The following is a 16,291-nucleotide window of genomic DNA, read 5'->3' as shown; positions in this document are numbered from 1 at the left end:
AACCCCAGAAGGCAAGGTTTTAAAAAACACTTAAACCAGCATTTGAGGACGGTCCAGAGGAAAGTGCAAGGTGGAATGTGACCTCAAGCTAGACCTCAGGCCTTGCATGTATAAGATCAGCATCACAGATAATTTTAGCATACCGCTTGCAGACAGTTGTATTCTGCCTGCTTTTCTGGTTATGCGAGGTTCGTCGTTTTCTGGCTTTGTAGATTAAAGGTAAAACCACAATCTGACACCTGTCTTCTCACATGTAAATCCCACTATTCAATGTGGATTCCTTCCAGTACATGTGTATAGATAGCAGTAGTGGCAAAGCTTCAGACCATGGGCCAAATCAATCTTGGCAGGCCTCTGCATTTGGCCTGTGAGACAGTTTCAGGCAAGCCACATCCATCTGCTCTATACTTCACATCAGTGGTGGGGCAGGTAAAACCATGGCTGGGCCAAAAGTCAGTTTGCAAGCCCTGCTGGCCAGCTGATTCCTGGCACTCGCAAAGTCCTGTGCATTAGGACTTTCAAGTGCCAACAGTCACCTGGTCATCGGTGCTGGCAAAGTGCTGTGCATGGGGCTCTGATTACAAAATGCAGGGTTGCACCTTTGATCTAAAACCATGTGGGCAAAATGACTCACTTATCTGTCACTGTGATGTCATGTGATGGACAGGTGGGTGGTCCTGCAAGGGGTGGCAGAGATAAGGACCTGGCCCACTGGCCGGATCCAGTTCCCCATCCCTGCCATCTAGAATTCCAACTGCAATCCTATACTTATTGGGGAGTGGGATTTAGTTCTGGGGAGACTTACATAGGATTGCAGTGTACGTCATGAAGTGGTATACACAGATAACTGTACATGCTAGAATGGCATCATTTTAACATGTTGAATTGAACTCCCATTGACATAGGCCCAACAAAGGAAGGTGCCTTTTGCTAAGTCAAATAATTGGTCCATCAAGCTCAGTGTTGTCTATACTGACCGGCAGCAGCTCTCTGGGCTTTCAAGCAGTCTCTTCCAGCCCTACCTGGAGATGCCAGGGATTGAACCCGGGACCTTCTGCATGCACAGCACAAGCCCAATCTCTGAGATACGGCCCTTATGGCTGCAGAGGATCACGGAGTTGCTGGTTCTCTTTTGCTTACACTTTGCTTGCCCGGCGAAGGAAGCTGAGCTAGCAAACAGCACCCTTCCTTGTTCACTCAGCATATTTCAGCTAATGCTGCCTTGACAGAGCTATAATTTACTTACAGGGAAAGTGCAGTGTCTCCTCTTGCATGGCAGCTGGTGGCCATCTCTGCTGTAAATCATGTCCAAACCCTGTGAATGCCTTGTTGGGAAGAACCAAGTCACCTTTCAGTTCTCTGGTATCAAGCTGGATAACTTAATAGGTCCATTATTTATTCAGGCATTTTCCATGGAAGGTGCTCAGTGTGTGTGTGTGTGTGTGTGTGTGTGCAAACATTGGCCGCTCACCTTCCAGTCCTCAGTGTGCACTTCTTGAAATGTGTTGCACACTCCTACCACTTAACTCCCCAAGAAATATTGTGAGCCAAGAGCCCTTGGTTTGGCCAAAGGGTGTTGGGTTTCTTGCAGTTAGGAAGAGAAGGAGGTAGGGTGCCAATATGGAAAGAACAGAAGAGGCACCCTCAGAGTTCCAGTTTTTCAGCAGATGGTAGGATACCCACACTGAACTCAAAATACTGTCGTCCCTGGAGGTTTTCTTCCTCTACTGGTGATGTCCCATGTTTGAATCTCTCACTAAACTATCAGTTGGGCTCCTACCCCTGAAGGATATGCTCTGTCTTCACAGAGCTGGAGGCAGCAATGGTTCTGAATGCCACTTGCCGGGAATTGCAGTAGGCTGAGTGCTCTTGTGCTCAGGTCCTGCCTTCAGGCTTCCCACATCTGGTTGGCCACATCAGGTTCCCATCTGGTTGGCAACTGTGAGAAAAGGATGGGCCATTGGCCTGATCCAACAGGCTCTTCTTCTGTCCTTATGATCACATAGGTAAAGGTAAAGGGACCCCTGACCATTAGGTTCAGTCGTGGACGACTCTGGGGTTGCAGCGCTCACCTCATTTTATTGGTCGAGGGAGCCAGTGTACAGCTTACGGGTCATGTGGCCAGCATGACTAAGCCACTTCTGGTGAACCAGAACAGCGCATGGAAACACCGTTTACCTTCCCGCCGGAGCTGTACCTATTTATCTACTTGCACTTGGACGTGCTTTTGAACTGATAGGTTGGCAGGAGCAGGGGCTGAGCAACGGGAGCTCACCCCATCACGGGGATTCGAACCGCCAATCTTCTGATCGGCAAGCCCTAGGCTCTGTGGTTTAGACCACAGCACCACCCATCACATAGCTCTTTTTTAAAAAAACAAAACAAAAAACTTATCTATTGATTTTTCATTAAAAAAACATCGACCATAAATTACTTTATCCATTGACTTCCCGTCCTCCCCTTCCATTGTTTCCATATTTACCCTGAATGCTGCATATTTCACATATACTATTTAATACAGGCATCCCCAGACTTCGGCCCTCCAGATGTTTTGGACTACAATTCCCATCTTCCCCGACCACTGGTCCTGTTAGCTAGGGATCATGGGAGTTGTAGGCCAAAACATCTGGAGGGCCGCAGTTTGGGGATGCCTGATTTAATACATCCATTTCAGCCTATTGATGTTAATAATTAACACTGTTGCTTATATTTCAAGTCCTGCTCATGTTTTCATCTCACTCCAGTAGCTCTTTAAATACTCAATAAAAGGTTTCCAGTCCTCAATGAATTTTTCGTCATTTTGGTCTACAGTCTTCGCTGCTAATCCTGCCAGTTCCGCATACGCCATCATTTTCAGAAGCCGTTCTCCCTTCGTTGGCGCCTCTCCTTCCTTTCCATCCTTGGGCATAATTCAGCTGGGAAGATGCGAAATGGCTCCCTGCTGATGCACGATCCCTCCTGTCCACAAACCTTTGTAGGATAGGCTCACGTGCAGATCCACTGTTCTGTTTCAGGACCAGACCAGTTACAGTAAATACCGCGGAGAAGCTGCAGCGAGACATGCACTGAGTAAAAGGGGGCCTGGACTCTGCATCATTTATCTTAAGAAGAAAGGATCATCCTGGATGACAAAACTCAGTCAGACGTAGAAGGTGAAACACCGAAACCTCATTACGCTAATTAGTGGCAGTGTGTTCAAGCTATCGAGAGGCAAGGGGGAGCTGACAAAGTAATGCTTCAGAAGAGCGTTTGCCCGAGAGGAAGCATTATGCACCGAGCCTTCATTAGTGGGAGCTGGAATGGGGAAGGCGCTGCCCCCCCTCCCCACTGGTGCAACGTCTCCCCTCCGTAAGCAGGAAGGAGACCTTCAGCGGCATCATTAAACTGGTTGGCAGCCAAATGTCACTTGGCAAGATGAGTTCTGATACGTTTGTGTGCTGGTTGAAATATAGATGAGGAGGGAGGGGGGGGGAAAGCTCTGTCTGAAAGAGGCAGAGACCTCTTTGTCCGATGGTCAGCACTGTGTAAAACTGCTAGCCCCACGAGACTTGGGAAACAGGTTGACAGGGGCAAGAAAGTCAGTCCTGTCAAGCAGTGCCTCAGCCCCAGTTCTGGAGCACTATAAATTAAACTATGATTTTTTTTGTGGGCAGGAGGTTTTTTTTATTATTACTTTAGTGCATTTATTTTTTTTCAAGTGCACTTGCGGGAACCCCAAGGAATCAAGAGCGAACTAAGATGCAGTGGGATAGTGGTTAGAGTGCTGGACATGGGAGATCATGGTTCAAATTCCCGCTCAGCCATGAAGCTCACTGGGTGACCTTGGGCCGGTCACTTTCTCTCGCCCTAACCTACCTTGCAGGGTTGTTGAGGGATTAAAATAGGAGTGAGGGTGGGGACAAGTATATGTCATCTTGAGCTTCTTGGAGGAAAAGTGGGATAAATGCAAACAAAAACTAATATTACACTGAATTGTTTCTTAAAGAGGAAATGTTATCGATATAATTAAATAAGGTATATCCCACCCTTTGACAGCAGACCTGAGGGTAGCACAAGTTTTGAAAAAAGTGGAACATGCCTTGTACAAGCATACCCCATTTCAGAAACCTGATGAGTTTAGATGACTGTACAATAAGAAAATTAGGGTTGAGCAAAAATGGCTCACTATTTGTGAGGGGTATTTTGCTAAATATTCTTGCTGGGGTAGTATGGTGTGGTGGAGATAGATGAAATTCTCCAGCTGTTTTCCCTCAGAAAATTCTCTTCAGCAATATTCTGGCTCATTTAACGTTGAATGAAACTCAATTGTTAGTTCATATTAGCAGATGAAGGAAGGCATGAGCTAAGATAGGAGAACTGGGAGGGGGAGGGTCCAGCTGACTTCAACAATATTAAAATAATATTAAGCAATATTAAAACTGGATGCAGAGTTACGCCCAAAATTTACGACGAGGGCATTTGGGTGGAGCAAGAAAAAAAATAAGACTGTCAAAATGTTAGTCAAGGAAATTCTGTTCTGAGAAATTTCAGTTCACCCATTGAGTAAACAGAGGGAAAAAATCCAATGCAATGTTAGTGCAAGGGCAGATTACATTGTTGCACAAGTGGTTGCACAAGCAGTGGTGTTAGAGGTGGCCTACGCACAATGCTTAACTCCTACCAGGTATAGAAGTTGCAGTTGTGCCAGGGATAAGACAACCCCTTTGGCAATTGCAAGACACCCATTAGATTCTATGCTGAGAATGGGATTCCTGCTAGCGGAATAGCTGTTGCCCAAGTAGATGCCCTCAGTTGGACATCACCCAGCATACAGCAAATGGAGGAGCACTTGGCCGTGTGTTATGGGGATGTACACGATGGTGACCTTGACCTAACAATAAGAAGTAAAAGCGGCACCTTATTTTCATCTGTGAAGTGTTGCAAGTGAGGAGGCTAGACTTGAATCCTCCTTCCTAGCTTTACAGCTGACAGGGGAAAGAATGGAAGCACTTGGTCCTCCCTGGGGATTCTGAGGACTGTGCCTTTGGAACATTTGGCTAGGCTCCAGATTCCAAGCAGACCATTAATCTTGAATTGGGAGTAGAGCTGTGTGAGTCATCTTGGCAGAATCCTTTTGACCTGGCCTGGCCTCTTCCTCTTAAACCCTCTTGCATCTTGACTGTGTGCGAAAATGCACCTTTTTGCTCGATTAGCGATGCTGCATTGACCAGCCAGCTGGTGCCTTATTTTGTTATTGCCATGATTATGTGTGGAGTCGACAGGTCCGCCCCAGCCCCCAAGTCTTGTTAGCTTCTTCTAATGCTGGGGTGGTGGGATTGCATAGACAAAGGAGGTGTCCAACTAAGCAGAGCAGAAGGGATTCCTTCATGAAAAACACCTGCTCATGCCCCGTGGCTTTCCAGCTGTGTTTTGTTATGCGTGCTTGCAATGGTCTGAAGTGTTGTAATCCCTTGGCAAAGCAACAGCATCACCTATCTCTGTCTCCTCGAGCTGATCAGGGTGAAGAGTCCTCTGTGTGTCATGCTGATGAAAGCCCTTTGGCTGCCCCAGGTGCAGAACTGATGACTTCCAGGAGGAAACGACAAAAGGCTCAGGAGATGTTCTGCAGCTTTACACTAGACTGACCCGGCATATACTAATCATAATATTGCAGAGATATATATGGTGATCTCTCGTGATAGTTGCTAAAAAGCTGTAGTGCATTTTGTCAGGGCTGTTGGCTGAATAACATATTGTCTTTTGGCCTATCTTTTAATCTATCAGTTGGTTGTATTTAAATATATTTGCATATTATTGGCTGTTGGGAGAATTAATCAAGGAGGGCTATTGCATTTCCACCACACTTTTGGACTTCTTATTGGCCACTGGGGAGAACAGGATGAGATGGATCCTTGGTCCGATCCAGCCCAGCTCTTATGTTCTTACTACTGCTACTACTACTACTACTACTACTACTACTACTACTACTACTACTATTACTACTGTACTACTAATTTATTTATACCCTGCCCATCTGGCTGGGTTTCCCCAGCCAACTTCAGTGTAAATGACTTTTTCAGGCCTTGGGTTTGCAATTACAACCTAGTGCAATTTTTATGACAGAATTTGCACAGAAGCAGATAGTCCTTCTAGGACTTGGGGTGAGGAACTCGTGGCCCTCCAGAAATTGCTGGACTCCAGTTCCCATGAGCCCCAACCAGGATGGTCAATGGTCAAGGATAATGGGAGCTGGAATTTAAGAACATTTGGAAGGCCATCAGTTCCTCAACCCTATCTTAGGATGTTGTCACTTATTCAATAGTTAAAACAGTGTCCTCAAATTTCAGCCACTTACCATTTACCATTTCCTTTTCCTGTATATATAAAGCACCTGGGGAGGAATGCTGAGAAAAAAACTGAATTGGGGATGAACATTTAAGTTTCCATGCAGAGTTTTGTTCATGGAAACAGCAAAAGAATGTCCCAAGCAAACTATTTATTTATTTCTACTCCAGTATCCTCCCTGTTTTTGGCTCAATCCATGCCCACCTATTGGGATGCAACACACCTTATGAGTTTCTTTCTCTCTCTCTTTTTAAAAAAATGTAAACTAATATAGGATAACAGATTCCTTCTAAGGCCACAACCTTGGTGTGTTTAGGGGACATTTTACTACCCCAAGATACAAAGGAATTTGGCTTAAGGTCGAAAAACAACTCGCAAAACATTTAAAGGTTTGTTTTATGACTTTCAGTCAAGGTGAGGGAGAAAAGGATGCAGTTTCAGGTCCGGTTGTGGGAGGAGATCTGAAGAGAACAAGGAGGAACCACATGTGGGAACATGCTCTGCATCCATGATAGCAGGGTGTAGAGCAGGCATCCCCAAACTGCGGCCCTCTAGATGTTTTGGCCTACAACTCCCATGATCCCTCGGTAACAGGACCAGTGGTCAGGGATGATGGGGATTGTAGTCCAAAACATCTGGAGGGCCGAAGTTTGGGGATGCCTGGTGTAGAGCTTCAGAATGCCAGTTGCTAGAAACCACAGGTTGGGAGAATGCTCTTGTGCTCAAGTCCTGCTTGATGCCTTCTCACAGGCATCTGATTGGCCACTTTGAGCACAGGATGCAGGACTGGATGGACCATTGGCTTGATCCAACAGGCTCTTCTTAAGAGGTCTAGTGATACTTTGTGGTTAAAAAAAGGTAAAGGACCCCTGACAGTTAAGTCAAGTCGCGGACAACTCTGGGGTTGTGGCACTCATCTCGTTTTGCTGGCCAAGGGAGCTGATGTTTGTCCGCAGACAGTTTTTTCCAGATCATGTGGCCAGCATGAATAGGCTGCTTCTGGCAAAACCAGAGCAGCACATGGAGACGCCGTTTACCTTCCTGCCAGAGCGGTACCTATTTATCTACTTGCACTTTTTGGCATGCTTCCGAACTGCTAGGTTGGCAGGAGCTGGGACCGAGCAAGGGGGGGTCACCCCGTCGCGAGGATTTGAACCGCTGACCTTCCAATCGGCAAGCACTAGGCTCAGTGGTTTTAAATTGCCCCAAACCAGTATGTTTTAAGTGCATTTTTAATGCTTCTCCTTTTTTCTTTGAAGCACTCTACACAACCACTATAGAGAAGATGAGACAATCACTTTTTAAAAAAAGCATCTGTACATTTGACATTTGTAATCCATAGGCCTGTTGAATTATGTATAAGACCAGTCAGCCTGTATGAAGAACCCATGAGTGAGCCAGAAATAAGCTCTTAAGGGGCGGTGGGGGCGGGAATCCAAAGGACAAGAGACACAGCCCTTCCTAAATGGCAGTCCTGCTGAGAGGGGAGAACTTGCTCTTTGATAAATGAAAGCTGCCAGCTTATTATCAGGAGAAAGGGCAACTTTATATATTTCTTTGGAGTGCCCAGTCAAAATAACACATTAGAACCGAAATAGCTTAAAAAGAAGAGGAAAAACACACACACCCCCACAATAGTCCCCCTCCCAAAGTACAGCGAGGCCATCTAAGGGAACATCTTGTGTATAAAAGACGCTGGAAGATTTCTTCCAGTTTGCATTTTGAATGGAATTCACAGATCCTGGATCAGAATGCAGTTAACCTTTGTTATTCTGGAGTTCTCAGCTCACTTTAGGAAGCATATGAAATTACAAGTGAAAATGCATTTTTATGGTAAAATGCATACCAGAAATGTGTATTTTGTGGTACAATGCATTAAAATGTGGATTTCCAAAAGTGGTTGTTTTTTTTAAAAAAAGCAGAATCCTGTGAAAACAGGATGGAACTGACTAATGAATGAACAGGTGCAAAACTGGAAGACTGGTCTGTCCATCCCTACCTGCAGTTAGGGTTGCCAGACTCAATAGAGGACAGGACTTCTGTGCCTTTAATTGCCCTGCTCTTTTTTGAGTCTGGAAACCTTAAAGAGAAACCAGCAGACCCTTTGTTTAATTTCCAAGCAAAGGGTCTGCTGGTTTCCCTTTAAGGTTTCCAGACTCAAAAGAGAGCAGGGCAATTAAAGACACAGAAGTCCTGTCCTCTATTGAGTCTGGCAACCCTACCTGCAGTTAAGATCTGCTAGTGAGGTCCTGCTTCAGATTCCATCTTATATGGATCCTAGATAAACTTTCATGAGAAGCAGGGTCTTTTCTGCTGTGTCCCTGGTGCTTTGGAAGATCCTACTTTGTGAGGCCTACATACCCTTCAATGTCTTTTTAGAGGCAGTTCAAGATACCTCCCCTCCCCACCTGGAGTTGATTTATTAATTTTGCTGCAGTTCTTTTGTACCAATGTTTTATGTATTTTAAACTTGGTATTTTTGTACATACTGTATACTGCTTTGGATATGTTTTTTAAATTACCCCCCCCCCACGCACACACCTTTTTCAAATAAGAGCTAAAATAGATAGTATTTCAATATCAGCAGTTAAACGTGCTCTCACCAGTAATCCTTCACCAATTTAATCTGTTTACCTACGAAACAAGCTCGGGAGACGCTATATCTTACATCTTGTCTCATGTAACCACATTTTCAGGGAGAGAATGACAAAAGGGATCCCTTCCATCTGTACCTCTCCTATTTTTCTCCATGCTTTTGAAAAATGTTGATTCATTTCCCAGCCTGCTCTTTAGCCTCCCAGAACACGCCCAACTGCCTAATCACAGCATTCTCTGCTGTTCACAGATTGAAAAAATATTTCTGCATTAAATCATGTTAAGCATAAAATAATTCACATTTATGTATCCTCCCTGGATTTTTATGTGTGGAAGGCACAAAGATCTGCTCAAAGGGAATGGCACAATTGATCAGCTTCCCTGTGACAATTACTGTCATGGGGATAACCCAATAAACTTCCCATTCTCCTTCAAATATGGAGGAAGCTCACCACATTAACTTCCAAGTTTATATCCTGCTTATAGGCCCCTTAGCAAGTTAAATATAGCCCTTTTAAAGGTGTGTGTGGTGCTCTGTTCATATTTTCACCAGGCATGTATCACACTAGTACTTCCTGCTACACACATAAAAGGTAAAGGTAAAGGGACCCCTGACCATTAGGTCCAGTCGTGACCGACTCTGGGGTTGCGCGCTCATCTCGCATTATTGGCCGAGGGAGCTGGCGTATAGCTTCCAGGTCATGTGGCCAGCATGACAAAGCCGCTTCTGGAAAACCAGAGCAGCACATGGAAACGCCGTTTACCTTCCCGCTGTAGCGGTTCCTATTTATCTACTTGCATTTTGACATGCTTTCGAACTGCTAGGTTGGCAGGAGCTGGGACCAAGCAACGGGAGCTCACCCCGTCACAGGGATTCAAACCGCCGACCTTCTGATCAGCAAGCCCTAGGCTCAATGGTTTAACCCACAGCGCCACCTACAAAACCCTAAATCTCCACACCAGGTTACCTGAAAATAAGTATTCTATTTCATTTCCTGTGAAGGGCACTGTGATCAGCTGATGGTACCTGGTTAATTTTGCCATGGCCTGATGGTTATTGGATTGTGGCAACATAAGATTTTTCTTATGAGTTGTGGAATGCCCTCCCTGCTGAAATATGAGAGGGCCCATCCCTGTTGTGACATCACACCAGCTCCTGAAGAGACACTTTTCAGACAAGCCTTCCCCTGAACTCTACTTGTAATCTCATTGTTTAAACCAGGCATAGGCAACCTTGGCTCTCCAGATGTTTTGGAACTACAACTCCCATGATCCCTGACCACTGGCCCTGTTAGCTGGGATCATGGGAGTTGTAGTTCCAAAACATTTGGAGAGCCAAGGTTCCTATGCCTGGTTTAAACTGTTTAAGTGTTTTCAAAATGGGTAGAGCAGGCATGTCCAACAGGTAGATCGTGATCTACCAGTAGATCACTGGACGTCTGTGGTAGTCCACCGGTAGATCAGTGGGCTCCCCTAATAAAAGCTCAACATCTTTGCCCTGCACCCCTAAAATGACCTGAACCACCCAAAACAGGGTTTCCTTCCTAAAAAAAACAAAAAGCTCAACGTTGCTTTCCTCTTCCCTAAATAAGTTCAACAACTTTTACGTGAACCCCCCAAAACAGGGCTTTCCTTCCTAAAAAATGCTCAACAACTTTGACCTGAACCCCCCAAAACGGGGTAGATCACTGCCAGTTTTTAACTCTGTGAGTAGATCGCAGTTTCTTGGAGGTTGGACACCCCTGGGGTAGAGCAATTAATAGAAATCATCTTGGTTCAGGCCGAGGAAGCCGGCGTTTTTCCACAGACAGCTTTCCGGGTCATGCAGCCAACATGACTAAACTGCTTCTGGTGCAATGGGACACCATGACGGAAACCAGAGCACACGGAAACGCCATTTACCTTCCTGTGGCAGTGATACCTGTTTATCTATTTGCACTGGTGTGCTTTTGAACTGCTAGGTTGGCAGAAGCTGGGACAGAGCAATGGGAGCTCTCCCTGTTATGTGGATTTGAACCACCATCCTTCCAATCGGCAAGCCCAAGAGGCTCAGTGGTTTAGACCACAGCCCCACCCGCTGCCACCTTCTGCCACTGAACAATGGTCTTTGCTAGGGGTTGCTGATGCGGTACACTCAGATCTTGTTGGACTACAACTCCCATCAGGCATCTGGAGAGTGCAATTATGGCTACCCCTGGTGTAAACTGTCCTGAGAGCATATGTATATCGGAAGCTATCCAGTGCTTTAAATGTATGGTGCAAATGTGGCCTATGGTACCACTTTAAACAGTCATGGCTTCCTCAAAAGAATTCCAGGAGCTGTAGTTTGTTAAGGATGCTGGAAGTTTTTGCGAAACCCCCTACTATCGTGCTGAAGCAGCAAGTCCCAGAGTTTCACATGCAGAGGGATAGATTATTAAACTGCTCTGGGAATTGTAGCTTTGTGAGGGGAGTTGAGGTCTCCTAACAACTCTCAGCACCCTTAACAAACTACACTTCCCAGGATTCTCTGGGGGAAGCCGTGGCTGTGTTTAAAGGGGTATCACAGTGCTTTAAATGTAAGGTGTGAATGTGGCTCATCTAGAGGGCACCAGGTTGGTGAGGACTGGTATATAGGAATGACATTTGTACTGGCTACAGGTAAAGGAAAAGATTTGCTTAAAAAAAGAAAAGAAAAGAGAGAGAAGGATTCAGCAAAAGAAAGGGAAAGACAAATAGAGGGAGGGAGGGAGGGAAACAAAGACAAATTCAGATGCAGACACCGATAAGGAGACCAAAAACCACAGTAGGCATAATACAAAAGGGAAGAGAAGGAAACACTAGAGAATGAGAGAGACAAAGAGAGCAGGAGGGAGTCACGAGTCACTTCTTAGGGAGAAAATGCCGCTGCAGCAGGGAGATAAAACTGATTCCAAAATCTTCTGCCCATTACAGATAACTAGAAAGACAGGGCCCATCATATGGAGTGAGTGATGTTAGGACCGATAATAATAGCACCTGGGGCACAGCCAGCTATAAAAATCTAAAGGGACATATTGTGTTTGATAGCTGGAGAGCCGCTTTGCAATTCACTGCGCATCCTAATAAGAGTGAGGAAAGCAGTGGCGGCAGTGGGCAAGAATATCTATAGAAGGGAAAGAGATGCAAGTACACACCAGGATGCCTTTGGAGCAGCATGGGGCAGCATCAATGCAATGTGCGGCTAAATGGCTCCTGCCAAGGAACAAGGGGAAGGAGAGCTTTGTGTCGGCACATTATGGAATCTCTGGGCCGTGTTCTCAGTAGAAGCACAAAGGAGCAGGAAGCCATCGTTCTTCCTCCCCACCTTAAAAGAAGCACATCACATTCCCAAGGAGAACTTAACCCCCACCATCGCCAAAAGGTAGCGGTTCATGTATTTATCTGTGGCATTTACATCCCACCTGAGCTCAAGGGAGCATCTATAGTTCTCCCCCCTCCTAATTTAATCCCCACAACAACCCTGGGAGTTAGGGTAGGCTAAGAGACAGTGACTGGTACAGGTACCTAGCGAGGTTCTTAGTTGACTGGGGATTTGAGCCCAGGTCTCCCCAACCCTAGTTCAACACTCTAACCCAGACCACCAGTGTGGTTCCCATGAGCCCAATGGGGCTCCTAAAGGTTGTCACCTGGTGCCCATGAAGCCACTGCCCCCTTGGTCATGAGATGGTGAGGTACACTGAGCCTCTTGGACTTGCCAATCAGAAGGTCAGCAGTTCGAGTTCGCATGACGGGGAGAGCTCCCTTTGCTCTGTCCCAGCTTCTGCCAACCTAGCAGTTCAAAAGCATACCTGTGCAAGTAGATAAATAGGTACCACTGCGACGGGAAGATAAAAAGCATTTCCGTGTACTCTGCCTTCCGTCACGGTGTCCTGTTGTGCCAGAAGCAGTTTAGTCATGCTGGCCACAGGATCCGGAAAGCTGTCTGTGGACAAACGCCGGCTTCCTTGGCCTGAAGCGAGATGAGTACTGCACCCCATAGTCCAGTTTGACTAGACTTAACCATCCAGGGGCCCTTTACCCAGTGAGAGTATCTCCTCTGCATGCAAAAAGTCCCAGCTTCAATCTCCACCATCTCCAGATAGGGCTGGGAAAAACTGCTGACTAAGACCCCCCCCCCCCGAGAACCACTGCCAGCCATTGTAGACCATACTGAGCTAGGTGGATTAATGGTTGGACTCAATATAAGGCAACTTCCTGTTTTCCAATGTCTTGTACAGCAGCTCGTGAATGCATATTGACAACTTCTTCCTCAGCTCAGTGTGGCTTTAGGAATTGAGCCTTGACAATAAGTCCACAAAGATATAGCTGTTTATTTGTGAGGAAATATCATCATCATCAACAACAGGATCAAATTAATAGGAACATAGGAAGCTTCCTGTTTACTCTGCTTGGTTGTTGGCACACACTGGAAGAGGAGGAAGAAGGAAGAAGTTCTAGTTTCTTGGTAGAGAATCTGCTTTCATGGAAAAGTTCACAGTTCCAATTCTTGGCGTCAGCATCTCCAAGAACATACTCTTCAACTTTTTCAGATATAAAAAACCTAGGATGCACATCTTCCAGGACGTGCTCCCGTTCTGCTCTCTCACCCCTCAAAACATGGATGCTTTAGTTGTGATTCTTGCATTGCAGGGGGTTGGGCTAGAAGACCCTTAGAGTCCCTTCCAACTCTAAAATACTCTGATTCTATTCTATGAAAAGCACTTTTTTCCTGGGTGAGAGTAGGACACCTAAAGTGGCCACCCCGATCTCACACGTAAATACAGGCTGTCCCCTTTTTTTTCTGGGACACTTGGTGGGTATGCAAAAAGGGCTAGGAATAATCCCTGTCTGGAACCCTGGAAAGCTTCTGCCAATCACTGTAGACGATCCTGATTGAGACGGACCAATGGTCTGACTCAGTTATCAGGCCGGTTCATGGGTTCCTGAATCCTGATCATTGTCTATGTTGGCTGTGGCTGGTTGGAGCTGGAATCCAGCCACATCTGCAGGGCATGACATTAGCTTCTGCTGCCCTCAAGTATCTCCCCGAATCCTCCAGATGTTTTGGACTACATCTCCCATCAGCCCCAGCCAGTATGAATGAGATGGACACTAGCTGTACAGAATGTACCATTTTTTATTCATAGCAGATTCCAGTTCACTGAGGATGAGAAATTGCAAGTGCTTTACTATCTACAGCATGCATTGTAAGGGTCAAGAAGGAGAGTCGAGGGAAAGGAATAATGCTCTAGTGGAGCTTGTGATGCTGTAAAAAAAATGAAGAAAGCCTCAAGCACATTTGCCTTTCCTTTAAAAAAAAGTTGTTAAATTAAGGCATTATTATAAAAACAAAGGAAACGGCAAAGTATGTAATAAATTGCTTTATGCAGAATGAGAAATAAAACCCTCAATACTTCTGGCAATCTATAAAAGCCTGTAACTTTGTGCTCAGTACAGACCATTAATATTTTACAAAACTAGATAATGATTTGGATATAGTAACTGGAGAGCCCCTTCTGACTGTACACAACAGAAACGCTATATAATCCAGCAGTGGTTTACAGAAGCTGCTTTGCAAATGACTCCTAGTTCACACACTCTGGATGCTGCAGTTAAAGCAGGGATTGGGAGCTGCAAGCAAAGGACCAAAAGCTACCCTCTAGCCTCCCTAGTTGGCCTTTGGAACTCAGGCCATAATGCTTCCCAGGCCACACCCCCTCTCACAAGTCACACCCTCCCTTGAGTGTTTTTGCTTGGTTGGAATGTGTCATTGAACTATGATAAAGCAAATTGCTTGTGTGCAAGGCGTATGGAGGGATGTGTGGTGTGTGTGTGTCTGAAAACATTGGTTTTGCACGACTGGAATGTACAAGCTACTGATCAAAGGTAAGAACCACCTCCAATATTCTCCCCACTTTTGCATCACACCTTCTCTGCCACTGGTACATGACCTCTGGAAGGTTGCCTACCAGGGAACTTGGCCCCTAGGCTGAAGATTTTGCTTGGACTTATCCTTCATGAATTGGTCCAATCCTCTTGTAAAGCCATCCAAGTTGCTTGCCACCACTACTTCCTGTGGGTGCCAGTTTCATAGTTTCGCTATGTACTTTCTTTTATCTGTCTTGAAGCTTACAGTATTCAGCTTCATTGGATATCTGCAAGTTTAGTGTATATGTCAGGATATCTGAGGCCAATTTTCAGCCCTGGTCAAGTTGTACCTGGGGGGGAATGCGTCATCCTAGAGCCCCGCTTGCATTGTACAGCCAACAGGGAGCTATTTAAAGCAACACTCCTGTGTAGCGTCTCTTAGGTACGGATGTTTGCAAAGCATTTTACAGTAAAGAGTCTTTTTTTTGAACTACATATATTGCTCTCGCTGTAAAAATAAGACTGCCCCTAATATTGTTAAGTCCAACAGTACATGCCTCAGCAGGCAAAGAAAGTGATAATGAATACAGCACAGAAATGAAGCTTCTAAAATAAACAACTCTGGAGATTTGACTTCATTCAATTCCATCAAAATGGAAAGTGTGCAGGAATAAAGAACACTGTGAGTAGCCAAGCCTGCCCTGGCTCTCAGCACCTTTTGTGAGGATTACCGAGTTGCGGTTTTCAATCTTTTTTCTTTTTTCATTCTTAGATTTCTTCTTCTTCTTTGATTCTAGCCAACGATGCTCCTTAAGCGCGGATGACTTGAATAGGCGATGGCTGAATCCCAGTCCGGCATGCCAGCCCACCATTTACCACACAAAGGGCCTCCTTTATTACCTCAGTACTCAAGGCCGAACTCCAGTGGTGAGTCTCTGTTGTTCGTATTTTCTTTGCCCTTAGACTGTTATCCTTAGACTGTTATTTACCTCTGCTGCGGAGGTGGGGGGACCTGTGGCCCTCCACCACAACATGGGGTCCGAGTGGGAAGATACATTGGATTTAGTTTACATTTAAAGGCAAACCAACCCACTGCGCACTTTCCAAAACAATACATGTACCGAAAGACAGTCCTCCTTTGAAATGTGCACTTCTTCGAATTTCACAGTATAGTTCTCCAGCCTATAAATGTGCACAAAAGAATTGCATATACTGAGCTCAAGTGAGTTAAGCAATGAGTTTACAAAAAAAATGCATTTTATTAGGGGTTATTGTTTTGCAGAAATTGTTTTGTTAGCAGAAATTCACAGTATAACGCCAATGAATTTTCATGAATACTTTTTAAAAAGAAAAATCAGATTTTCCCCTCTTTTAACTAGTAGTCAGTATTGATTGATATTGGTTTTATTTGTGGTTTCAATGATGTTTTATGGATCTTTTGTTGATTTTAGCCTTATATATTGTAGCCACCCTTATGTAAGAGCAGATTAAAATGCAGAAATGA

The 16,291-nt window shown here is 45.2% G+C and overlaps 1 protein-coding gene across 1 annotated transcript in view; it reads left to right on the top strand.

Annotated features, from left to right (window-relative positions):
- Positions 1–16,291, top strand: part of AGBL1 (AGBL carboxypeptidase 1) — a 403,281-nt gene that overhangs the window by 180,420 nt on the left and 206,570 nt on the right. Inside the window, exon 19 of the mRNA XM_088656701.1 lies at positions 15,585–15,714. Coding sequence (XP_088512827.1) covers positions 15,585–15,714 — 130 coding nt within the window. The remainder of the gene's footprint in view (positions 1–15,584; positions 15,715–16,291) is intronic.

The sequence above is a fragment of the Zootoca vivipara genome, chromosome 13 (assembly GCF_965207765.1).
Source record: "Zootoca vivipara chromosome 13, rZooViv2.hap1.1, whole genome shotgun sequence".
Taxonomy (NCBI): Eukaryota; Metazoa; Chordata; class Lepidosauria; order Squamata; family Lacertidae; genus Zootoca; species Zootoca vivipara.
This window is presented reverse-complemented; position numbering and strand designations above follow the sequence as displayed.